Source organism: Lithobates pipiens, unplaced genomic scaffold (genome assembly GCF_037356315.1).
Source record: "Lithobates pipiens isolate NorthernLeopardFrog02 unplaced genomic scaffold, aLitPip1_a1.2 Scaffold_13, whole genome shotgun sequence".
NCBI lineage: Eukaryota > Metazoa > Chordata > Amphibia > Anura > Ranidae > Lithobates > Lithobates pipiens.
The window spans coordinates 8,798,044-8,824,409 of record NW_027507718.1 but is presented as its reverse complement, the minus strand read 5'-3'; the positions used below and the strand labels follow the sequence as shown (position 1 = coordinate 8,824,409).

At 41.6% G+C, this 26,366-nt stretch overlaps 1 protein-coding gene across 1 annotated transcript in view; it reads right to left on the bottom strand.

Annotated features, from left to right (window-relative positions):
* Positions 1-337: 337 nt before the first annotated feature.
* Positions 338-26,366, bottom strand: part of LOC143973923 (fructose-1,6-bisphosphatase isozyme 2) — an 85,019-nt gene continuing 58,990 nt past the window's right edge. Inside the window, exons 5-7 of the mRNA XM_077474820.1 lie at positions 22,633-22,770; positions 18,454-18,573; positions 338-985 (exon numbers count right to left, since the gene is read on the bottom strand). Coding sequence (XP_077330946.1) covers positions 791-985; positions 18,454-18,573; positions 22,633-22,770 — 453 coding nt within the window. The 3' untranslated portion in view covers positions 338-790. The remainder of the gene's footprint in view (positions 986-18,453; positions 18,574-22,632; positions 22,771-26,366) is intronic.

The window sequence follows — 26,366 nt, the reverse complement described above, 5'->3', positions numbered from 1 at the left end:
TTCACTTGCAGTGCAAAGTGGATTTGCATTTAGTAAATCAACTCCATTGACTACCTTCTGTTTTAAGAAGGCTTTACTGCGCTACGCACTAATTAGAGTGAGGGATTTTTGATTGCTTTAGTCTCTTCTCATTATAGCCGATATGGTTCCAGGTGGTATCAAAGTGGTGTTTACCGCACTGGTAGTCCATTAATCCCTTCTCCAGCTCTCTAAGTGAAAGTCTGTACCTCCATATGGGCAAGAAAGAATCTATAGGACCCTAACACTCCACCTGCCGACCACTGACCACAGTTGCAATGCTTTGCAGGCTGATTGGCAAAAAAGTATCAAATGCACATTTTTCATGCAAAACTTTTTTTATTGTAAAAGGTGGACTTAGCATTAACAACAGATAATCTACCTAATTTGCAAAAGTCATTTTAAAAATGATACTGTTTTCAGGAAGTTCCTGTTTCCTGGAATTTTCCTTCGATCAGGGTTATCTTATTTTGATCCCTTCATTAATTTATATGATCTTTTAAGGAGAGCTAAAGCAATTAACATTAATTAACAAAACAACCAGGCAAATGGGACTTTCAGAAGGAGCAGCCTACTTACTGTATGTATTTTTCATTACTGCCATTAACTGAAAAAAATAATGCAAAGGACTGTTTGTTCTGCTGTGTTTTTCAAATATAAAACAAGACAGGATACTGAGAAAATGCAATATGCCAGGAAAGCATTTCCAGAACACATATTCACGGCATGAAGTGTACAGGAAGGACAAACCCTACAGTTGTACACTCAGCGATTAGCTGCTCTTCTGGTGTTTCTTCACACAGGCCAAGTACTCTTGTACATCATCTGGAGAGCCAAGAATTAGCGGTACCCTCTGATGAATGCTCTCAGGCTGTATATCCAGCACTGGCTGGGTTCCAGTTGTTGCCATTCCCCCTGCCTGCTCAATGATAAAGGCCATTGGATTACACTCGTACATAAGACGGAGCTGCAAAGGAAACAATACAAAAAAAAGTCAAAATCTTTGTACACCTTCTACAAGGAAACCAAATTATCTTATTGATTTTTAGACAGAATGAATTTGATCATATTAACGTAAAATGTTTTCAGTATGAATTGCTGTTTCAAAAAATGTATTTTTTAATTTTTTATGTAGACTATTTATAATTTGAAGTTTATGTTTACACGGGTCTGTAAAAAGCATTCAGCTCCCGATGATATGTCGTGGCATTCTGTAGAATTCCATGAAGCCTCCTGACGCATGATGTGAGTATCCCAGGAGGCTGAAGGTAGCTGGGAAGCTCATTCTCACCTAGGCGAGAGTTTTCAACATAAATGTTTTAAAAAAAAATGTATCTGCAATTATGTGAAAGATGCAGAGAAGGAGAAATACAAACAAAAAGTACAATAGTAGAGTGAAGGTCTATGATACATACGTTTAAATTGCAGTACGGGAACACGCATGATGCAAAAGTGTGTCCGAATTCTCTATGCTTATTACTTGTTCTGAATCAGCTTCTAAGACAGTGCCAAAGAATCAGAATGACAGCCAGAAACGAGTATTATGCACTATCAAAAGGAGAATTCAGGAACAGCAGCTTACATTGTTAAATTATGATAGAGTCCCTTAAAGGACATACTGTATTTATTGGGGTATAACACGCACATTTTCACCCTGAAAATCGGGTGCAAATAGCGTGTGCGTGTTATATGCCGATACTTCAATTTAGCTGCCTTGGAGGGGACAGGTGGGGGGCAGGACATTCGCCGTCAGATTAAATATAGTGAGAATCTCCTGTTTACTTGGACCACTGTTCTGCCTATCATAGGGAATTCTCACTGTATGTAATCTGTCGGCACTCATCCCGCCCCCCTCTCTGTCCCTTTTAGGCTGCAGATGGGCATCAATTAGGCCACACGGATGGCAATGTTGAGGCCGCTGCATTGTTGTGGACGGATGAGTCTGCAATTGATGGCACTTGTGAGGCTGCAGATGGGCATTGATCAGGCTGCATTGATGGCAATGGTGAGGCTGCAGATGGGCACTGACCCTTATTTTGCTTCAAAGTTCCTTATTTAAAATTTTAATTTCAATTTCCCTCTTAAAATGAATGTGCGTGTTATACGCCTGGGCATATTATACACTGATAAATACTGTACCTATACAAGGAGCAATTATATAGTTTGCCGTAATCACTTGCCGACCGCCTAATTCTGTCTGGACAGTGCTGATTGGCCCTGTTCTGATCACATGCCCTCTCCCAAGAAAAAAAAAAAAAACTCCTAGCAATATACACCAAACTGAGCGTGTGCAGAGTGACTCCAAAGGTTCTACCTTATCAGGAGATGGATTGGGCACAGTGGAAGAAGGGAAGGATCAGAGAAGTCAGGATCAAACATCCTTTTTACACAATGCAGAGGATTAACCCCTTAGGTTCCACAGTGAGTATAAGAAGCATGCTTTACTGTATATCCACTTAGGTTCTCATACCTGTTAACCCTTTATGAACAAGAGCAATTATCAAATTTCTGCTATGAGCCTGTTTTTTTGGCGATAAGCTTGTCATTACTTAAGACAAGGCTTTCTTTTTGTGAATATTGTCCTGCAACAATGATTTTTTTTCACAATCCCCAGACAATCAAACTTAATAAAACTAAAGACAAACAAAAGACATTTTTTCCTTTTTTTTTGGGCAGTGTTAGTTTAAACGTACATAGGGGCTGATTTACAAAGGGTTTGAGCCATGAGTTGCGGCACACGCCAATGTGCAATGGGCGTTCACAAAGCATTTGCACCTGTAACACAGCGCAATTCCCCATTTACTATTAGCATGATCTGTGCGCCGCTATAGACATGGCGCGCGCATTCTTCAACTCAGAATTAAAAGAAGCTGGAAGTGCCAATATTATGGGGGTGATGTGGGTGATGTGAGTGATGTGAGGAAGTATAGTTATAACTGTCCAAGTAACAAATATGCCCAAAATAGAATGGAAAAGTAACTTTCTCTGAACAAGCCCGCAGTGCCTGCAAATACACTTGGAACTGCGCTAGGTCAATTTATGCACTGCGCATGCGCAAGCAGCATTTGCGCATGTTCAAGCGCTTTGGTTCACTGCGCCGGCAAAATCTTAGTAAATGTCAAGCCGTGTAGATTCATTTGCATATGTTGAACAGGCGCCCCTCTCAACTAGACTTTTATCTGACCCTTGCGCTGGTTCACTTCTAAGGTTTTTTTTTAAGGCTATTTGCACACAGGTCATGTTAGCATTAAGAAAAAAAAATTAAGAAAAAAAAATGCGTGGGGGTCCCTCGAAATTCCATACCAGGCCCTTCAGGTCTGGTATGGATATTAAGGGTAACCCCGCAGCAATAAAAAAATAAAAAATGGCGTGGGGGTCCCCTCAAAATCCATACCAGACCCTTATCTGAGCACGCAACCTGGCAGGCCGCAGTACAAGAGAGCGCCCCCCCTCCTGAACCATACCAGGCCACATGCCCTCAACATTGGGTTGATTTGGGGTCCCCCCAAAGCACCCTGTCCCCATGTTGATGAGGACAAGGGCCTCATCCCCACAACCCTGGCCGGTGGTTGTGGGGGTCTGTGGGCGGGGGGCTTATCGGAATCTGGAAGCCCCCTTTAACAAGGGCACCCCCAGATTCCAGCCTCCCCCCCCTGTGTGAAATGGTAAGGGACCAAAAAAGCAACAAAAGTGTTAAAAATGACGAGACAATTTTTGACAATTCCTTTATTAAAGTCTTCTTCTTTCATCTTCTTTCTTCTGGTCTTCTTCCTTCTTCTTTCCTTCATCCTTCGGTTTCTTCCTCCATCTTCTTCTTCCTCCGATCCTCTGCTTCTTGCTCCGGTGTTCTGGTCCGGCATCTTCCTCCACGGCATCTCTTCTTCGTTCTCGGGTCGCTCCGTGGAATGGGAGGCTCCCGCTGTGTGACGCTTTTCTTCTGACAGTTCTTCTGACGCACGGTTCCATTATATAAGTGTCAGAAGAAGAGAAGCGTCACACAGCGGGAGCCTCCCATTGCTCGGAGTGGCCTAAGAACGAAGCGAGGAAAAAGAGCCATGGAGGAAGATGCCGGACGAGAACACCGGAGCAAGATGAAGAAGATGGAGGTAGAAGAAGATGGAGGAAGAAACCAACGGATGAAGAAAGGAAGAAGACTCGAAGAAGATGAAAGAAGAAGACTTTAATAAAGGACTCGTCAAAAACTGTCTCTTGTCATTTTTAACACTTTTAAGTCACTTTTTTGGTGAAATGGTGGGGGTGCTTTTGTACCCCCTTACCATTTCACATGGGGAGGAGGCTGGGATATGGGGGTCCCCTTGTTAAAGTGAGCTTCCAGATTCCGATAAGCCCCCCGCCCACAGACCCCCACAACCACCGGCCAGGGTTGTGGGGATGAGGCCCTTGTCCTCATTAACATGGGGAAAGGTGCTTTGGGGGGGACCCCAAATCACCCTCCCAATGTTGAGGGCATGTGGCCTAGTACGGTTCAGGAGGGGCGATTCATACTCAAGTCGTGTCCAAGTTGCCTCCCAAAGTCACGCTGGAAGTTGTGTTGCCCCTGTGCGAATGGATTTTTAATGATACGGCGTGCGCTATTATCAACGGGAGATTATTATCGTGTGCGCCGGCATATTATCTGTTGCGCTTATGCGTGCGCCAGTTCATACGCTCACTTAATAATTTATCTGGCGCACAAATTGAGGTATAAACCGGCGCAGCACATTCATCTTAGTAAATCAGCCCCAAAGTGTTACTGCACATAAAAAGTGTGCATTTTATTCTGTAATTTGTCCTGTTAAAAACACTAAAATTATGATTTGCAAAGACTTCAGTTATTTACAAATGAAGTAAAGTATTTTTTTTTTCAATTTTGTGCTTTTTTTCAGTGTTAAAGGTTTAAATATATGTAAAAGGTGTAAACATATTAATGAACAAAGCAAACAAAAACAGAAAAAAAGTTTAAATATTAGTCAATAAAATAGGAAAAAAAACAGGAAAATTATAATTATAATTGGCACCTTTCAGGGGGGAGGGGGTGCAGGTACCTGTACAGTACAGGTATCTGCACCCACTTCCGGAGTAGATTCTGCAGAAGGTACGCCCCTTTCCGCAGAATCTACGCCCCTTTCCGAAAGTCCCCCGCTGCCTGCTGGGAAACACACGGATCCCAGAGACAGCGGGGACCATCCTTATTGTGCAGCGTGACCCGCGCATGCGCAGTAGGGAACCGGGAAATGAAGCCGAAAGGCTCCACTTCCTGATTCCCATACCCAAGATGGCGGCGGCAGCACCCGAGAGACGATCGAGAGATCGTCTTCGGGTGCCGACATCGCGGGCGCGCTGGGCGGGTAAGTGTCACTATTTTAAAAGTCAGCAGCTGCAGTATTTGTAGCTGCTGGCTTTTAAAAAAAAAAAAAACGGCGGACTCCCGGCGGACTCCCGCTTTAAATGGAGGAGAATAAGGACTGAATTAGGGCTGATTAGAGTAAACTAAGGATTAATAAGGGGTTCAACAGAGCAACATTTAATAAGAAAACACAAACAAACTTTTTTTTATACTTGTTAGGTTGCTTTAACTGACTTCATCCCTTTGATCTGTAGATTAAAAAAAACAGAAAGCTACAAATTGAAAATGAGTGTTTCATTGTGGCTTTCTGTATTCACTGTTGAGCAATGTTGATGATAAACATTGCCAGGCAGCTTTTTTTGTTTTGTTTTTACAGCTCCTGCTGCCTGGACCTTCTCTGTGTTCATGGCTATGCAGCTGTGATTAATCACAGCGGAATTGTGGGGTAGTGGGATAGGGAGATCTCAGCAGCAGGGCAGAAGGACTGAGCATAGTGTACAATGATTACATTTTTTTGGGCGTGTCTAGTATGGCCAGAGTCTGCAACTGGATATACAGACTGATCTTACTGTTGTGGATTTAGTAACACTTTAATGGGCTCCTGGATGTGAATATTCCTGTTGAACCACTTTCATGTCTACTTGGCTGCCTTGAGTCCTCTCTTTACACCTTCTATGTTGATTGCGATTTTGCATGCTCTTTTTGTGTCTTGTAGACAAATTGCCCTTAAGTGAACCTCTCCCAACCCTCCTACTGTATTAGATTGTATTTTTGATGTTAACAGACTTATTTTTCTTGAAAAATATACATATTTTTGAGAAATTCAATGAGAAAGTTTGATGCTATCTGGTTACAATGGCTTGAGACCAGACCCTTTTTTCTCAAAAAATAGGTGCAGGAACTCAACCGTGACCCCCCAAACCCCCCCCCCCCCCCAAAACCACATCAAATAGTGGATGTGGTCAAATTTCACTAACAGTTGAAGTGTCTGAAAGGGGAATTAAATACCAGGAGTGCATAATGTACATAATCCAGAGTTCGGGGGTTGTTACACACACAGTGCAGAGTTCAGGGGTGCGCTGCACCAAACAGGGTGCATGTCTTAGCTTTATTCAACAGTTGCCTACCTCTGCATCCCCTATTTACATCTCCCTTTCACCCCTCTTCAGCTCTGACCTCTGCATGCAACCCCCTTTCCACTGCCCCTATCTTCTTCTTCCTCATTAAAAGCTCCACCATCTTCCACTTGTCTTAATTGTGTTGCTGTATTAAGCTGAAGTACCCAGGGGGCTCTAGTACCTACCCACACACTGTAGGTGGCTCTGCCTCTCTCACTTACAGGGAGAACATCTAGTGGGGGTGTCAGCACCTGCACCTCCCTTGTCTCCATCATGCACTCAGTGGGAGCTGCTCTGGAGATCAGATCTGTGGGAGCTGTTGGGAGATAAGCTGTCACTTGTAAACTAAGAAGCCAAGCTTCTGTGTTTACAAGTAATAGTGTAGAGAAGGAAGTAGAGGGCCTGAGCCAGAGGTGGTGGAACTGAGTTCAACCAAGTTCCAGCTGAAAAAAAAAGCCCTGTTTGAGACTATGGGCCCAGTATTGGAGTAGGCTAATGTGTGTTTTAAATATTGGTGCACAGGTTTGGGGTTACATGTTATTCTTTTTTTTAAAGATTTTAAAGATTTTGTTTAGAAGGTTAGGTATAGCTGATAATATTATGTACTTGTAATCACCCATGTGCCTACCAACATGTGTGTATGCCCTAAGGAGTTTTCTTTTCTCTCCTTCTCTTTATTATGTGATGCCCTGATAAAAGAAGGCTGGTCATTTTACACCTCCCCCATTTCATTCAGCCCCAACAGTACCATAAACGTTAAAGGTCCAGCGCAGAGACTTATAGTTCCAATTTTAGTACACTGATTACAGAAGGCTGGTGGTTTTAAACCTCATCCATTCATATGGGGGGGTTGGATGTCATGATCTTTCCTTCTCCAATCACATAAACCCTTTTATTCAGTAAATCATTCACTATGCTTCAGTTTGTGAATGAACAGGAAGCCGTTCAGCACAGAGCACTTTCCATTTGTTCGCTGTCCAGTTCAGCTGAGGCTGCAGAGAAAGCGTTTGGGGAAGCTATGTCCTCAGTCCCTTTCTCTCTTTTTAGACCCTTGATATTTCACCATAGCCCCCCAATGGGGGCTCCTAAAAAATAGTAAAAAAATAATAATAATAATAATAATAATAAATAAAAACTACTGACACCAGCCACTGCGCTACTGACACCAATCTCTGCTCTGCTGATACCATCCACTGTTCTGCTGATATACACGCATACAAGTTTGTGGTCTGGGGTGCACACCCTAATGCAATAGCCTGTGCACACCAATGTTCAGCTTTATGAGTTGGAAAAAAACAGTGGCTTGTTTCTCTTTCATGGATTTGGGACAGGAAAAGGGGCCTTGTTTTTTAAGAGTAGTAGTTAGCTGCTAATAGATTTTCAGGCAAACAGAAAGAGCCTAGTAAAGTAAACAGGAACGTTTGTTGATAAGGTTGGCAGTGAAGGAATGGCCTTTTAAAAACAGCAGCGGAATAAAAAAGCAAAACAAACTTTTTCCATGAAATGTGACCAGCTGGGAACAAAACAGTGTGATCCTTGAGAAGATCACTGTAGAACAAGGTACAGAGGTCAACTTACGAGTCAGCAAGCAGCTTGTGGCACGCTGTCATGCACCGTTAAAGATAGCACTTGCTGATCTGCTTCTTTTCATATCTGAATTATTGGAGAGTCACGTGTCCATGTATTTTCTGGAATCTCCACAGAAACTGTTTCACCAATATGATTAAATATTTGATAGCAAGGTTTTAAAGGAAAGTATCTTTAAAATGGATGGAACGCTTTCAGATTACAAAGCATTACATATTTTCTATTAGCAGAAACTGGATTAAAGTGCAACTCCACTTTTCTTAGAAATCAGATGTGACAAGAAACAACAGGTAATGGCAGTGAGGTTTTGTAAATGAGATGCTTACATGAGCATATTACATTATATAATATTCAAAATGTGTTTGTAGTCATGAGGGAACTAAAGACTAGGGCTTAGTTCACACAGGCCTCAGCTGGTAAACTCTAGTATGAACAGAAATGTGTATAGAAGGCATTTATTAACACATTCATCAAGATTTAAGCAGCCTTCCTGAAGCCATATTACGTTAGCCATACACCTTTTGGGTAGATTTGGACATGTCTCTAAATCTACCTTTCATCTGAAGCACAATTCGCATTCAAATCATGCATTCCAAAACAATGGACGGGCTGTGAGGAAGAGATATGATGCCTTCATACTGCCTGCTTTAACCCCATTTTTGCCAGCAAACAGCGATCGCTACATGTCGAGTATATTTTGCCACGGCTGTGATGCGTTGCTTGTGTCATGTAAACACCACTATCCGCTGCCTATTGCAGCTTAAAGCGGAGGTTCACACAAATTATTACCCTAATCTTATCCCCATCAGTGCATTGCACAGATGTGCAAATGAACAAAAGAAACCATTTTTTTAGTGCTGTATTGACCTTAGTATCGGTGTTTATTGTGGCACTTCCTGTCTTTCACTACGGCGGGAGTAGGTGTGTATATAGCTTTTTCCCGACACCGCACTGTCTCCTGGGAGCTAAGTCTCAGGCTTCCCAGGAGGCAGTGCGGAACGCCGCCGCGAAATCTCTCCTCGCCGTAAACAGTGAGCATGCACAAGAAGGAGCGGTGAATGCATTCACCGCATCCTGGAAATCAATGCTTGTGGGCTTTACATGCCCACAAGCAAGATGGAACCGGCCATCATAAGATTTTATTAGTTAATTTTCTAATCGAAAATGGACATTGAGGGAATACACCAAACAAGTGAGTGTTGTATAGTGTTTAGCAAAGTGTCAGAATGGCTGAAAAAAAAAAAGAATGGTCGGCGGACCTCCGCTTTAAGGGGGTGGGGGGGTTGGCCCCCCAACCACACTTCCAAATGAGGTCTTATATAGGCTGAATGAGAGAGATCAGTCAATTCTTCATCCACGGTAAACAGCATGGATGAAGGAATCTCTCCTGCGGGCTATTGCCACCAATAATTTAACACCCAACTCCCTCAACAAAAGTTGAATGAAAAATTGACTTTTGTCAAGCCAGGAGGTGCCTACAGAGCCATTCACAGCTTGAATGCCATTTATGTGCTTAAGTGTTAGACAGAAGCCATCTCTGTCAGCCAGCAGTTTCAATACTAAGTTCACCCAGCACCATTAGCACTTACATGCACCAAACATCAGCTGGTTTTGGAGGAACAGGGCAAATTTTGGTCCCTTTGTACCGCTGTCTGTTCAACAGAAGCGGTTTAACAATTTTCTTCTGTCGAATGATCATGTTGGAAAACCAGCATTCGATCAGCTTTGCAGCCAATAACTGCAGTGCTGAACAGTGTAGTGTGAAGGAGGGGAGTCCTGCTCCAGGAAACAAAGATACAGTGGGGAAATCCTTGCATTCACATTGCTTGTGTAGATACAGGGATCTGTGAGGTTTTTTTTTTCATTCAACCTGCCGGTTGAAGGAATAAAAGAAAATCAAAGGCCACTGGAGCACAGTAGGCAAACTGCTAAACACAAGCAGGCCACGTTTCCTGCACCATGAGTGTAAGCCCTTGTACACGCGGTCGGACATTCCGACGGAAAATGTCCGATCGGACCGTGTTGTCGGATAATCCGACTGTGTGTGGGCTCCATCGGACTGTTTCTGTCGGAGTATCCGACAGACAAAGTTTTAGAGCTGGGCTATAAAACTTTCCCACAACATGATCCGATTGGACTTTTTCCGATTGTGTGTAGAGAATTCCAATCGGACAAAGTGCCACGCATGCTCAGATCAAATTCCTAGACCAAAGCTATTGGCTACTAGCCTGAATGTAGTCCTGTCGTAACGAAATAACGTCATCACGGTACGTACGATTGGGTTTTCCGACAACTTTGTCCGACCGTGTGTATGCAACACAAGTTTCAGACAATATCCGTCGGACAAAATCCGACGGATTTTGTTGTTGGAATGTCCGACCGTGTGTACAAGGGCTAAGATGTTACAAGATGCTGAGAACAAGGAACATTTAGTTACTTGCAATAGTTGCATTTAAATATACATTTAGTACCCATTTATACTATTGCATTGAGATAACGTGTGCGGCAACACACATGTTTCACGTTGGTGTACTGCAGTGCATTTATTCTGAATGGTACCCTAATGCACTTGAGTTGTGGTGCGCTGTGTTTTTAAAAATAGTACACCTTTTTGTTGGTGTGTTTTAAGCAGCTGATTCAAATTAATGCACTGACGTAACGCAGTGAACGTTAACATATGAAAAAACACACATCAACATATGTGCAATAAATGCATCACAAATATGTGAATGGGCCCTTAATTTTTTTTTTTTTATGATTACATAATTGTATTATTTTTTTTTTTTTGCCTATTATTTACAATATACATACAAAACTGATTTTTTTTTTTTGTAGTGGCCTGCCTGTGTCTCCCCCAAGACATGAGATAGCAGTGGCCTGATCAGGACATTTTCCTTATTTTCATACAATTCTAGGTCCATCATAGAAAACCACACATGCGTACAGAGCAGTGTGCCTGAAGAAATGACTGTCCTCTCAGGTCTGCGTGCAGATGAACAGCCCCCCCCTCGTTGTTGTCAGCTGTTTTAAGGAAGATATTTTTACAACTATTGAACAATCTCACCCAGAGTCCCTGACTAATGATCATGTCCAAACTCACAAACACAACAATTGTATCCTTTGGATACTAGATATTGAGAAATCTGCACAGTGTGGCTGTGACAGACATGGTGCTGTATCTGTGGTTTTAAAAATTTTGCAAACTCTCAATCACAGGACTCGCAGCCCAATTCCAGCTAAAACTTGTTTTAGTGAAAAACACACTATTAAAATGCACTGCGCTAATAAATTGTGAATAAAAAAGGACTAAATATCAGTGATATATTGCCCTGCTACTTCATAAATAAATTATACCAATATAGAGTGAAAAAAATCGTAAGTTCCAAACTAATAGATAATCCACAGTAGCACATATATCTCTTAAAAAAAAAAAAAAAAAAAAGCATAAATGTAAAAAATATTGAAAAGGTCTGTGCAAAGTTCATCTAATGAAAATAACAAAAATCAAATAAGTCCACTAAGTGTAAGTTCAAATGAAAGTATCACACATCCATGTGAAATCTTACCAAAAATAATACACCGTAAATCTGCCACCAATGTGATGAGAGTGAGCCCTTCTCCCTTAAGAGTAAACACTCATCAAACAAGCATAACTCTCATTCTCATGAGAAGGCGCTAGCACTTAGTCAGTTGTTCAATCACCACTTGATAAGACGCTATCCCACTCTGCTTGTACCCATAGAGCTCATCACACCATATGTTATGCCTGCACTTCATATGCATTGACGTGGGAGCCTATGGGAGTCAGGGGATGCAAATATCCTCCAAGAATCTGCAATTACCTATTTACCTCACACAGATGAAAAATGCACAACTTTGAAGAGATAATAAGTAATCAGGCTTATGGTATAGTGTAGTGTCCACCGCTCCTCTATGTCCTGCAGGGGCCACCTGGGTCTGGATTGCTGGAAATCTTGGAATAAGGAATGGACGCCCTGTTGGAAACCACGCCAACCAACATAGAATGCACCGGCGGACATGACATCACCAGAAGAGGTGGCTGGGAAGGTCAGGCTATGCGTTCGGAGCTCCCTGCTCCTTCCAAAGGCCTTTAAACTTGTCTTAGTTATGGATAGAGTGGAAATGTAAAACCTTTGTCAACCTTTCACTGTTGCCTGTATTGCTGTTGGGGAGTTTTTATTCTCATTTGGATGGCACAGAACCAGAAGCAAAAGAAATGCTCTTTATTTCCTTTCTATTTGACAGGCATCAGACAGAACAGGAAGTGAAAAGAACCCCCCCTCCCCATAGGGTCACAGCAATAAATAAAGTTCTCGCTGGAGTTGGGCTTTACGTATAGTGACTGGCATGTGCTGCTGGACAACACCATTTACAGTATTAGTATAGTATTACACAAAAGTCATTTTTATTTAATTAAAAAAAAAATGTAACCCCACTTTTGTAATAAGACAAATTATTCTGAACAGTGGCGATTCAAAAAAACCATCAAGAGTGTGCCTGCGATGACTGTGATAAATAGCACTACGTGCAGTCCAAAACCTGAAGCAAGAAGTTACTGGCACTCCAGTAAGTCTATTACACCAATTTATTATGAATAGTCATATAGGTCAGGTAGCCAACATTTTGGGGCCACGCAGCTCCCCTCCGGAGGGCGACCCATCACTTGCTGTATACTTTTGTGATTACTTATGTTCCATAGGCATTAGGTATTACTGAAATTAGGCTCTTTATACTACAGGGATTGACCCACACCCTCCTGCTCAGAAGCAACAGTTCAAATGATAAATAAGAAATCCAGCTGGTTTTATACTCCAACATTTAGGTGCAAGTAGATAATCAGGTTTAGGTGGAATGTCCCATTAAATTTATGTGTTTGTATGCTGACCATTAAGAGAAGCAGAAACACATTAAGCGTACATCTGCAATGACACTGGCATACACTATATACCAAGAGTCATTTATGGCTGTGAGAAGACCATGAACCATGATCGCATTGAGTCAATATGGTAGAAAGCCTACAATTAAGTTATATACAATCTGTTTTGTAGGTGCATGCACATCACATGATCAAGGATGAGTTTTCCTGTCCAGCTTGTCACCTTCATTCAGGAATGTGTGCAGTCAGCAGTGATAGGAGACAGCTTCCTGCTACAGTACTGATAAGTTCACCAGATAAGTAAAGCAACAAACACAGTTAATCTCAAAGCTTTGCTATGCTAAATCCTCACAATTGTATGTGTAGCTTTACTTATGTTATGGAAAACATTCTTACAAAGATGTGATAGGCATGTGAGTACATTCTGGGATTGAAAGTTCAAAATAATATAGAATATACAGAAGCCTACATTAGTACGATATTCCATAACAGACTTTAAAGTCCCTCTATACTATTGTACAGGCATTACTGCACACACCACAACAAGCAATAAATGTTCCTTGCGTTCATTCTGATCAATCTGTTTTTCTACACTCTCATTCTGAATGATACCACAACCCACATAAAAAGGTCCACACAAATGTGAGTGCTTCGTGCATTGCGGTGTGCTGCATTGGCCAAAAAAAGTTGAGTTTGCGTAGTTCACTGGGGAATGGACTGCTTTAACAAAAAGTGTTTAACACACAAAATGTATGCATAAAAGCGTCCATAGACAAGTCAAAAACAGAACGTTCTGCCTGTCGAAAAATTAGAATTACGCATACGATTGGGCCAATATTTATTTCATTCAGCATGTTGGAACAAACAAATCCAGCATGTTGGGTCAAGCACTTTCAAATGCAGCACAAAAATCGCATGTCGTAGCTGGAACACTTATGATGGGAAAAACAAACAACCAGACGATCAATGAGGATTTTCATTTCGTTTTTGACTAATCTATGTCCGGCTTGAGTGTGAAGGGTACCTCAAAATAGAGGTTGCAAAATGTTAAAAAAAACAAAGTGCTGTAAGAGAAGTGTTTGACCTACCAGACAATCCTAATATTTATTGGTAAAAAAGAGAAGTACCCAAGACTGAACACATCCTGTCTCAAACTTTGTGCAATGATGGGAAAGTCTGTGATCACTGACTAGAAACATGAGGTAATGGCTACAATAAAATGGGAAGTAGGAGCCCACTAGACATCATTATTATTATTGCTTTTGTAAAATGGCAGTTATGGTCAGTATTTTGGTTTCCCAACATGGCACCATGGTAGAGTGGTGTTATTCTGCTTTTGTAACATGAAACTCATTATAACATTAAAAAGTATGTTGTATAAACTTATATAACTCTGTGTAATAACTTATATACCTTAGTTAGCACAAGCAAAATACAAATGGTTAAATAACCTTAATCCCCCGTCTTCATTTTATATTTAAATACAATCTAAAAAGATATATCTACATTTATACAGAAACTTAAGCCAGACCCAAGATCATATCTGAATGCTAATTAATGATGAATTCCAGGTATGAATTTTATATACAGTCCATAGCTTGGACCAATAGTAACTATGAATATACCATTAAACAGTATGTGCTCAGGTATGTATAGATAAAATTAAGGATACCAACATCCCAATATACTAGATTCTAGAGAAAAAAGTAGGGTGGGGCAAGTGTGTTTTTCCCTGATACCATCACAAGACATTAGAGCTATTCTATCTCCAATGTTTATTAAAACCCATAGAAGATATGGGATACTTACCATTGTTCCTAAATGATATTGTTTGTATAGTTATATATTTTATTATTTTCTCCATTACCCAGTTATCCTGTTCCTCCATCTTGCTCTCCTGAAGAAGTGTGGAATCCGCAAAACATGTTGGGAGCTTGACCTTCAATGGTCTATGGGAGCTTGAACTTTAGTGGTTAATAGTAACTGGAGACACTTATCATTCTGAGTGGGACTCCAACAGAGGTGGTATGACCACTTAGAATGAAAATGATTTGTAATATCCAATGTTTTAACATGTATGTTGACTGTTTGTAAATAAACTTTATTTTAAAGTATTATGTTGTAATGTCTTGTGACGGTACAGGGAAAATCCCACTTGCCCCAACCTTCCCCTTTCTCTATAAATATTCCATACCTGTCCAATGTCACTGGAAGCTGGAAATCACTGAAGTAGACACCACTACTATAGTGATCTCCCCTTCTGGGTCCTGTACTGAACAACTGGCCTGTTGCATTCTGAACACAGGAGGTCAGCCACTTGGCATGGGTGCCATTTATTTTCTAACCGAAAGCAAAGCTTTCTCTGATTGCATGAGGTGAAGAGGAGAGGCATTTGCATCCCGCTCTCCACCTTGTTGAATCAGAGAATGCTTTGCATTCATTTAGAAAATGCAAAGCATTCTGCTTAGTGGCCGACCTCCTGTATTCACATTGCATTAGGCAACCCGCTCAGCATGGAATCCAGAAGCAAGCGGAGATCAATGAAGTAGCGGTGTCTATTTCAATGATTTCCAGCTTCCCAGGGCATCAGCCAGGTATGGTATATACACAGCCATTTATAATTTAAAGAAGAATTCCAATCAACCCTGTCCTGTCAAGAAGATTTAATTTCCTGTATCTCAGTTAAAATAACTACTAAAATTATTTCCAAAGTGAGGGGAAGTCCTCTCTTAAACAGCTGTTACTAGAATGGGTCCTCCCACCAGAAGATTTCCTCTTACCTTCTTTTCCAATGCCAGCTCTAAAATCTTGGATTTCCCCTCACTTTCTATACCAAGGATAATGGTCCCCAGAAAAAACAGAGAGGGTTAAACCACACTCATATTTAGCCAATCCCACTTCTAGATAGAGTACCACAGAGCACTTTCTAGAAGATGACTTTAAATAAAGAAATTTCTGAAACAGAATTCAATGACACCATTGAAAATAATGTCATGGCCACAAGTATTACGCAGTGGCCCTATGGGCTTGTAAGCCCCTAGCACCCCTTGGTAAAATTAATTAAGGCCTGTTTTAGCTGTTTAGCACCCTCTACCAATAGATAGGTGCTAGTAATAGGTTTTTACTAGGAACTGTCAGCACAGGCAAATTTAGGCAGGCCTATGCTGCAAGCTAGGCCTGTCTGTTTTGATCTGAGGGCCTACTTCTGTTCTCCTTCTGAGGTGCCTCCCCTGCTTTCAGGGAGTATATTCTGGAAGAGGGGCTGGGCCTAGAAATGGAGTGGCAGGCATCTTGTGTGGGAGCCCTGACCAATCCCCAATTGGTATTGGCAGGGGGCAGGCCTCCTATATAAGCTGAGGTAACATGCCACCGGGGCGAGATGTCGGCTGAGTTAAGTGAGGAATGGAATACTAGGCAGCAGCAGGAGGGCACCCCCATCTGGGGGAGGGGTGTGCTGATCGCAGGAGGAGGCCCAGGGAGAGCTGTGACGGAACTTTGCCTCTGCACGGTCATTGACAATTCCTTTATCACCACACAGTCAGTGGTAAGGAACTCCTGGAGCAGAGGGGCAGGTGAAGCTGTCGGAAAGTAAGATCCGGTCAAGTTCCGCATCAAGGATTCAGGGCAGTGGAAGGTCGGTGAGTGTTACCACAGTGGAGGGCTGGATGTGCCAAGAAGTCTGTGAGGGAGCTTTGCTTCTACAGGTCATTAGCAAAGTCTTCATTCTTCACATGGCAAATGATGAGGAATCCTGGATCAGAGAAGAGACTGTGGGGATCTGTGTCAAATCCATGTAGCCCGAGGGCACAGGATTTGCAAGTTGGGCTGGCTGGGAACAGTAGTTCACCACCCAAAGAAATGCTTTTAAATGACTGGGCCCCTGGGAAGAGGTACTGCAGGCCTCAGGTCTAGTAGCAGCGAGCAACCAGAGCCTGTTTAGAGGCTTATTCAGAGTGGGTCCTTAATACTTAATACTAATATGAAGAAGATGTGACATTAATTTACCTCAGAAATCATAAGTTTGTGCAGGAGGAAATAAGTTTGTGCAGGAGGAGAGGGAGCTCTAAGACCATCACTTTTACACGGTCAAAGGTGATGTCTTCACCCTTCACATGGTGATGGAAGCGGAAATCTTATGCCACATACACACGAATGGAATTTTCGACAGCCAAGGTCAGACGGAACAAATCCACCGGACAATTCGATCGCATGTGGGCTTCATCAGGCCTTTGTCTAAAAATCAGACAGACTTTAGATTTAAAACATGTTTCAAATCTTTCAGACGGACTCGAGTCCGGTCGAAAAATCAGTTAGTCTGTATGCTAGTCTGACGGACAAAAACCAACGCTAGGGCAGCTATTGGCTACTGGCTATGAACTTCCTTATTCTAGTCCAGTCGTATGTCATCACGTTCAAATCCGTCGGACTTTGGTATGAGTATGTGTGGCCAAGTCTGTTCACTCGTAAAGTCTGTCGGAACTCCGCCGACAGTCCGTTGGGAAGACCGTTGGACCTAGTCTGTCGAAAAGTCCAGTCGTGTGTACGCGGCATCAGAAGGAATAGTCTGCTGGAGTTGGGCAGAGGAGGAGAAACAGTCTGCATGGAGATGCAGGAGGAGATTCATACTCAGAATAAATGCACATCCAATCTCCCCCCCCCCATAAAACAACAAAAACAAAACCAGCAAAAGACTGTTCATTGTCTGTGCAAGTGATGTATGAAGTCTGGCAGTGAGGTGAATTGCTACAGTTGTAATAGGGTCTTTGTGCTGGGCAGTTTGCAGTCTCTCTTTTCGTCTGTTTCAGGTACCTCCTTTGCTGTATCCAATCAGGATTTCACCTATCAACTGTTGATAGGTATAGCAACTAAATGCTTTTTACCCACTGGCTACAGACTTTCTGATGTAAACCTGAGGTGCTTGTCAGTAGTTAGACCTTCAATCAAACAAGCTGTCCTACCCTCCCTTCCCTTTGTTGTGGTTATACTTTTTGGGGGTATTGTCATCCACTATTGTGGGTGGACGGTGTGGTTAAAGACTTTAATGGACTGTTATGTTCAGCTCAAGTCTTTTGGTGTTTGATATTTATGTCAAAATAATTATTGGTTTGTTTATGATTATAAAATTTAAAGAGAGTTTAATGATTTTACTTATGTGCTTTTAACCCCAATAAAGGGCCGCAACCTATTTTCCAAGATGGTTGTCTTTTGTTGTTTCTTTTAATTAATTTTGTCTATTTTGGGAGGTTTTCTTATTATTTGGTTAGGGTGCTTGTGGGGTTTGCAATCCCTTGAGCAAACCATTGTTTGTAGACAATTATTATGAAAATATTACAACATGGAACATCTAATTTCTTTAATCCAGTTTGTGCAAAAACAGGTACATTTGTGATGTTCACTATGCAAACAATTAGAGATATGCATATTCAGAATAACATAATCAAGTTTCGCTTACAGATGAATTTGTAGTAAAAAAAAGTTAAACTTACCTTTCCTTTTGGGCTCTTTTCATTGGCTGGGTACATGAAGATCCCACCATACACTAAAGTCCTGTGAACATCTGCAACCATGGAGCCAACATATCTGGAGCTATATGGAGAGCTTCCATCCTGGACAAGAACAGAGGAAACATTTATCTAACTTGATATGCATGGCAAGCTGATTCATACTTCTATTATAGCTGATCATCAAGGATATTTAGTATAAATTTGAGGCCATTAGACCTCAACAGAGTTGTTTCCCTTCTTATTTACTAGCTGTGAAATTATACACAAATCTAAAAATTTCCATTTTACTGGTATGTTATTTTTGACTTGAGCATGTAGTAGGCGTTTTTGACAATGAAAACTAGATCCAAAAATGATCAGTTTAAAGAATGATCAGTTTAAAGAATGAACGATACCCATAAAGTTTTTATACATGTAATGAGGCATCCTTAATTAGTTTACAGTAGGGCCTGAGAGATTTTAGCTATGCCTGATAATGATAAATAAGATATACAGGGACCTCCAGGGTATATTTTGGACCTGCTCCCCTATCTCAGTGTGCTGAACACATTAAGGCAGGCCATAGAGCAGGAGGAGGCAACCGTAAAAAGGTGGAGAGCTAACTGAATAACATGGGAGGAGTCAAGGATCACCGGGCACCTCACACCTGATTTAAACCTCTAATCGTCCTACTACTGTGTTGCAATCGCATGCATTGCACGACAATTATGGATTTAAACCAGGTGCGAAGAAGGCAACAAGTCGCCTCCTCACCACCTGTCAAACACACTCTGATTACTTTTCAAAGGAGCAGCAGTGCCTGCTGCACTTGTGAATGAGCCCTTAGTTGCATTCGCTAGCAGTACCCTTAGGGCTCGTTCACAAGTAAAATTTGGGGGGTGGTAAAAACTCTCTGGTTGAGTCATGGTTTTACTGTCCCCAATCCCTACCTTCTCTAGCTGCTGAGGCAGAAGCCAAAGGTATACCCAATGCCGCAGCAGGAATTAAGCCCCCCTTTGCTTTTGGTGGATGCTACCACCTGCCAATTGAGACCCATTCAAGTGAATGGGACTACTCTGCAAATGCCCCATAACTGCATGCTTCTGCATCAAAATAAATAGTATTATTTTTCTGCTTAGTCACGCTTTCATTTCCCTTTTTATGAAAAGAAATAAACCGTACAAATACTTTCACTTTGTAATATAAACCAGGCATGCTTCTGGCAGAGGGCCCAGGGTTCCCTTTCTGATTAAACACACTTCCACTAGGGTTTTCCCCTGATCCAGGTTACAAGTAGGACTGAAGTAACACAAGGAAATCATATCCAATTTACAAGGCAGTTTTAATAAACATAAAATAGCCATGATAAACACATCATCATTGTTCACTTTGTCCTTACTTATGGTAAGTAGTATGGCATTCAGATCTGTGCGACCTGTGTTTTGTAGGCAGGGCAGCCCATTCATTTCAATGGGATGCCCTACCTTCAGAAACAAAGGGAAAAAAATTCTCAGACCTTTTTGTTAAAATTGCACCCCTTGGAACCGCAGGGTTTCACATGTCCGAAAACAGGTGTTTTGCTGATGCGTGGAGTAAGAATTACAGCAAGAATTAGTGGCACCCCCATGCGTCTGCAAAAGAGCAGCGCATTTCTTTTGCATGTCTGGAACATGTACGACGTGCACGTGTTCCCAACACACGCTGGCGTGAACCTAGCCTAAAGAGGCTATAGCAAAAATTGCACGTGACCTGTCAAGAAATAATTACTTATTGTGAAACCAGGAATTTAAAGTATATAAATATTTATTTACAATAAAGTTTATGTAATATAAAAAATAAATAAATAATATAATGCAGCTTACATGTACTTGGATTAAGTGGTTGCTTTTTTTTTTTTTAATCCTGTTAATAACACATTTCCTGTCCCTTGGTGGCTACGCTTAATTCTTTACAGTGTATCCAGAGACAGTCATGGTTGCCACACAGGCTGGACTTTAAACATGTCTGCATTTGTTCATCTCTATTACATTAGGGCTGATGGTAATAGTAGTTCACTCATGAAAAAATAGATGTTTGGGCTTTATGTTCAGTTTACAGGAAGGGACAATTCATTTCTGGTAAGATTAACAGGCATTTTGCCTATGGTCACAACACCCTGAATGCGCCCCATCTCGTCTGATCTCAGAAGATTAACAGGTATTTTCTGTACTTGCTAAAAATGTTAGCCTGAAAAAAAAAATTAACGCAGTCACCACATCTAAAAATCATTAAGGTGCACCATAATAAATCTTTGTTTTTGCATTTAAATATGTTTTAAATCTGTAATTTAGATCTCCAAATGACAAATAAAGTATGTAAAGCCAAAACATTATTTTAGTACTGGATTTAATAAGGAATGATTAAGATTAAGACCCCTGTTGGGTTTTGTTTTTACATTTTGCTCCCTCTCCCATCAAGGAGATATAATTTCCTGTCCAAGAGACACAATGGCTAGTAAAACTCTTACCAAAGAGAGGAGAAATCTTATCTTAGACAGTTGTCATTAGAACAGGTCTCTTCTGAAGATTCCATCTCACTTCCTTTTCCTGTGACAGCTGCAAAATGTTGTAGTTGCCCTTACTTCCCGCGCAAAGGAAGGTGGTCGCCAGAACAAATAGAAAGGGTGAATCTCTCTAAATGGAACACAGAGAGCGAAAAAAAACCAGGATCCGTACCTTCCTTTCCCCATGCCCCAAGATTCAAACTCTTCTGTGCCTTTGGTACTAATCAAGATGACAATGACTTGGCAGTTGAGTCGCCTCAATAAATCCATACATACATGTATTAAAAGTCAGCCAGTTCGGCAAGGACCACTGAATTTCGATCCACGTGTGAGCAGGTTGATTGTATACAAGTCAATCTACTGATCAACCTCTGAATAACCATCCTGTTGGATTTTCCCTGCCCAATCAGTGCTGCAGGCTATAGACAGCAGCGCACAGCAGTGAAATCACCCCACTATCAGAATACAATAGCTCAGTGGGAAAGACTCCACCATCCATATTGAATGTGTAGATAGATAAATCAGTCCGTTCTTTCTATTCAACCCACTGGTTTTACAAAAAAAATCACTAATGTATGGTCTACCTAACTTGTTAATATATCATATACTGTATAAGGGAATTCTTTGGGTAGCAAAGCTCCTGGCTTGTGATTGTACCCTTGGCCAATGCCAGGACTCTCACTGTTTTTGCATTCAGCTATCATTTTGTAACTTCTAAAATTTCAAAAATGTATGGAAATAGAAAAACATGAAAAATGTCCTAAATTTTACCCGCTATCCAAAACTAAAAATCGATTGAAAACTAAAATACACTTAATGTTGGATATCTCAGATGTCAGGTTGTATTGTGGCAATGTTTACTTTAAATCTAAAAATGCACACCTGTTTCCCAGGACCAATCTGTATTTCCCAAGCCAATCTCTACCTAATTACACTTTATCATCATACACAAATATACTAGATCATGAGTTGGTATCTTTATTATAGTGTTAGGGCAGGGGACATAGGCAATGTTAACTTTAAATCTACAAATGCACACCTGTTTCCTAGGATCATTCTGTATTTCCCAAGCCAATCTCTACCTAATTATACTTTATCATACACAAATATACTAAATCTTGAGTTGGTATCTTTATTATAGTGTTAGGGCAGGGGACATAGGCACAGTAAAGGCACTTGCTTTTCCCAGGATCTTTGTGAACTTTGCAAGTATCAGATGTAAAGCCCAAGAATCTCCACTGTGACTTCATACAGCTTGTGTGATATCACAGCAAGCATAGGTCGTAAGAGGCCGTGGAAAAAGATAACTATTATCTTCCAATTCAAATCTGTAGCTGAAACCTACCTCTTTCACAACCTCAACCTTTTTACAGAAGCGATAAAGAAAACATCTAAAGATTACTGACATAAGACCAGAGCTGACCTGCCCCACCTGTCTCCTTACAGCAGATTTGTTATTTTTTTTATTAGGTTTGCTATGCCCCACACAACCTCAATACAAATTGGTAGTAGCCAGGATAAAATTAACGTTTGATGATTTTGACATTTGTGGCATTTGGTCTGAAATTCTAGTTGGTAAATTGAAAATTATGCAAATGTCATGGATCAAATGCGCCATGTGACAGATTTTGATTACTTACCGTAGGGAACTTCTTGTTTTGTAAATACTCTGTTAATGCCGGATCAAAGTACTTGGCATATCCCTCATTGAGACTGTAAATCTTTCCCTTCTTTTTAATTTTCACATTTTTGTCAACTAAAATGAATTCTCCCAGAGCCTGAAAGAAAACATCAGTATAGAAATAAAGTTGTGTTGTATAGTCATGGTCTTTGTTCTGTGATCCCTGCATAAAATAATGATGTTGTGTCGGCTGCAATCTTAGCAGCAATATTGGGCACCTGTGTCTGTATCACAGCAAGCATGACTTGAAACCAACTAGTAATGTTCTTATTTACCATAATTAGTAAGCAGAAACAATAAACATTGGCCACCAATCAGACTTCAGCTTCAGAGGAAGAAAAGCTAATGAATACTGCTTTCTGCCATCAATTTCCTACAATATGTTAAAAATGCTGCAGGTTCTCTAAGCTGTATCTATCTAAATTAAGTGTATACCAGAACATGTACAGTAAAAATAGACCCTACGCAAATGTTAATACATCATAAGACAAATTGTAACCTGCCTATGTTTCTTACTAATAAAAATATTCAAGAAGACGTTGTTCCCCTGAGAATCTCAGGGCAATCCCAACCCTGTCCTCCAAGTATTCTTATGGATATCAGCTCCTTTGGTGGCTCCTTTACACACATCGTGGGAATACCTTAAAGTGAGGCCAGGCATGTACTGGCCATTGGGACTACAGGGAGTTTCCCGGTGGGCCGATGGCTCAGTGGGCCACTCTGATGCAAGGGGGCTCGTGATGGGACACTCTGATGTAAGGGGGCTGCTAATGAGACACTCTGATGTAAGGGGGTGCTGATGGGATACTCTGATGTAAGGGGGCGCTGATGGGACACTCTTATGTAAGGGGGCGCTGATGGGACACTCTTATGTAAGGGGGCGCTGATGGGACACTCTGATGTAAGGGCGCTGATGGGACACTCTGATGTAAGGGTGCTGATGGGACACTCTGATGTAAGGGCGCTGATGGGACACTCTGGTGTAAGGGGGCGCTGATGAGACACTCGGATGTAAGGGGGTGCTGATGAGACACTCTGATGTAAGGGGTGCTGATGGGACACTCTGATGTAAGGGGGTGCCGATGAGACACTCTGATGTAAGGGGCGCTGATGAGACACTCTGATGTAAGGGGGTGCTGATGGGACACTCTGATGTAAGGGCGCTGATGGGACACTCTGATGTAAGGGCGCTGATGGGACACTCTGATGTAAGGGTGCTGATGGGACACTCTGATGTAAGGGGGCGCTGATGAGACACTCTGATGTAAGGGGGCACTGATGAGACACTCTGATGTAAGGGGTGCTGATGGGACACTCTGATGTAAGGGGGCTGCTCAGGGGACACTCTGATGTAAGGGGGTGCCGATGAGACACTCTGATGTAAGGGGCACTGATGAGACACTCTGATGTAAGGGGGTGCTGCTGAGACAGTATGATGTAAGGGGCTGCTGATGGGACACTCAAAATGTAAGTGGGCTGGTCTGGATGAAGTCCAGGGCCAAATTTCTTTCCCAGTCCAGCCCTGAGTGAGGCTGTTTTAGATAAGGGTCGATTAAATGCTTTACACGGTCATGGAAAAGGGGGACACAATTAGGGGCCCACCAACTTGAGACGGTGGCCACGCACCTTTTATTATTATAAATAATGATAGTATGTAACGGTTATTTTGTTTGGTTTATTAAGGTTACTGTCCCTTTAAGAAATTTTGCTGGAGGATTCCGGGATCCAATAGGAATCCTTGGAATATTCTAGATAACTAGGAGAGGTTATTTAAGCACTGCTGCTCTGGGGCTTATTCCTTTTCCCCTGGACCAAAGCAGCAGCACAAGAGCTCCCTCCCTCCCCAGTCGCCGCTGGCACTCTTTATGTGGTTGGGTCACCCTGGATCTCTAGGGGGGACTTTTTGGTACATTGTTGATGCCCTTCTGCTCGAGTTCTAATAACTGGGCAGTTAATGGGGTTTTGTTTGTATCAACTGATGATATAATTTATTATTATGTAAACCAATAAAGTTGCTGCGATTATTATTTCTGTGTCATTGTGTTATTTTATGTTTGGTATCTGGGGAAAAGGTTGACTGAGGTGAGTGTGGCCTTCAGTCTCATAGGTAAATCTTTCTATGAGGCTCTCCTGAATTGGCAACCTGAGGACTGTACCAACACCCAGTTTTATGTCACAAATATTCTCACAGTGGCAAAGAGCCTATATGTTGCCCCCTTTTGACTTAGTATCTTTGTTCCTGTAGAGAGGGGTAGTACCCGGAGAACAAGGTACGTTTTTTCCCTTCCACCTTCCTTTATCTTTTTTCCTCCCCATTTCCCTTCCTCTTCTTTATCGTTCCTTATTCTCATTGATGGTTTGGGGGCCTCACTTTTAGACAGAAATGTTGAGGCCCAAGTTTCTCTCCTTCCCCCCTTGTTTTAGGTCATACATTATATTTTTCTTTGGGCACACCCTGAGTATTCTTCCTTATTGTGTCTTAACCTTACACAACCCTGGTTCACTTGAGTTATAAATTTGCATTGCTTTACTTTACTGCCTTTCAATAATGTAATGTAATAATGTATAACCTACGCAATATCTCCAGAATTTGACCCTTCCTGACTAATGACACCAAAAAGCAACTCATTCACTCCCTGATTATTTCCCGCCTTGACTACTGCAACTCCTTCCATAATGGCCTACCCTTAAGCAGGCTATCCCTCCTTCAGTCTATTATGAATGCTGCTGCTAGACTAATACACCTCACTAATCGATCTGTGACTGCCGCCACTCTTTGTCAATCCCTTTACTGGTTTCCCCTACCCCACCGTGTAAAATTCAAAATGTTAACCATAACATACAAAGCCATCCACAACATTGCCCCTATCTACATCACCAACCGCCCCTATCTACATCACCAACCTCATCTGCAGATATAGCCCAAATCGTCCCCTCCACTCCTCCCAGGACTTCCTGCTTTCTAGCTCCCTTGTTACCTCCTCCCATGCTTGCCTTCAAGACTTCTCCCAAGCCTCTCCCATCCTCTAGGAACTTCTTGCCCCAGTCTGTCCGATCAGCCTCTACCCTGTCCACCTTTAGGAGATCCCTGAAAAATCATTTATTCAGGGAAGCCTATCCCACACCCACCTAACAACTGTCCCCGAGCCACCCCCATCAAATCACTCTCTGCAGCTATTACCTTTTGTACCACCACCCCCTTCATTTAGAATGTAAGCTCTATGAGCAGGGCCCTTTTGTACCTTTTGCATTGAACTGTACTGTAATTGTGTTGTCCCCCCACTATACATTGTAAAGCGCTGCGTAAACTGTTGGCGCTATATAAATCGTGTATAATACAGGCATACCCTGCTTTTAAGTACACAATTGAGTTTATTTACTAAAGCTGGAAAGTGCAAAATCAGGCTCACTTCTGCATAGAAACCAGCTTCTAACTCCAGATTGTTCAATTAAGCTTTGGTAATAAAACGTGGAAGCTGATTGCTTTCTATGCAGAAGTGAGCCTGATTTTGCACTTTCCAGCTTTAGTAAATAAACCCCATTGTGTACTTAAAAGTGGGGTATGCCTGTAATAATAATAATAATGTATTTGTTCATGTGAGTGTATTGACCTTTTTTTCCTATTTGGAATGTTACGATTGTTACATTTACCTTTGGACATCCAAGATAATCAATAACAACTAATTGAACAAA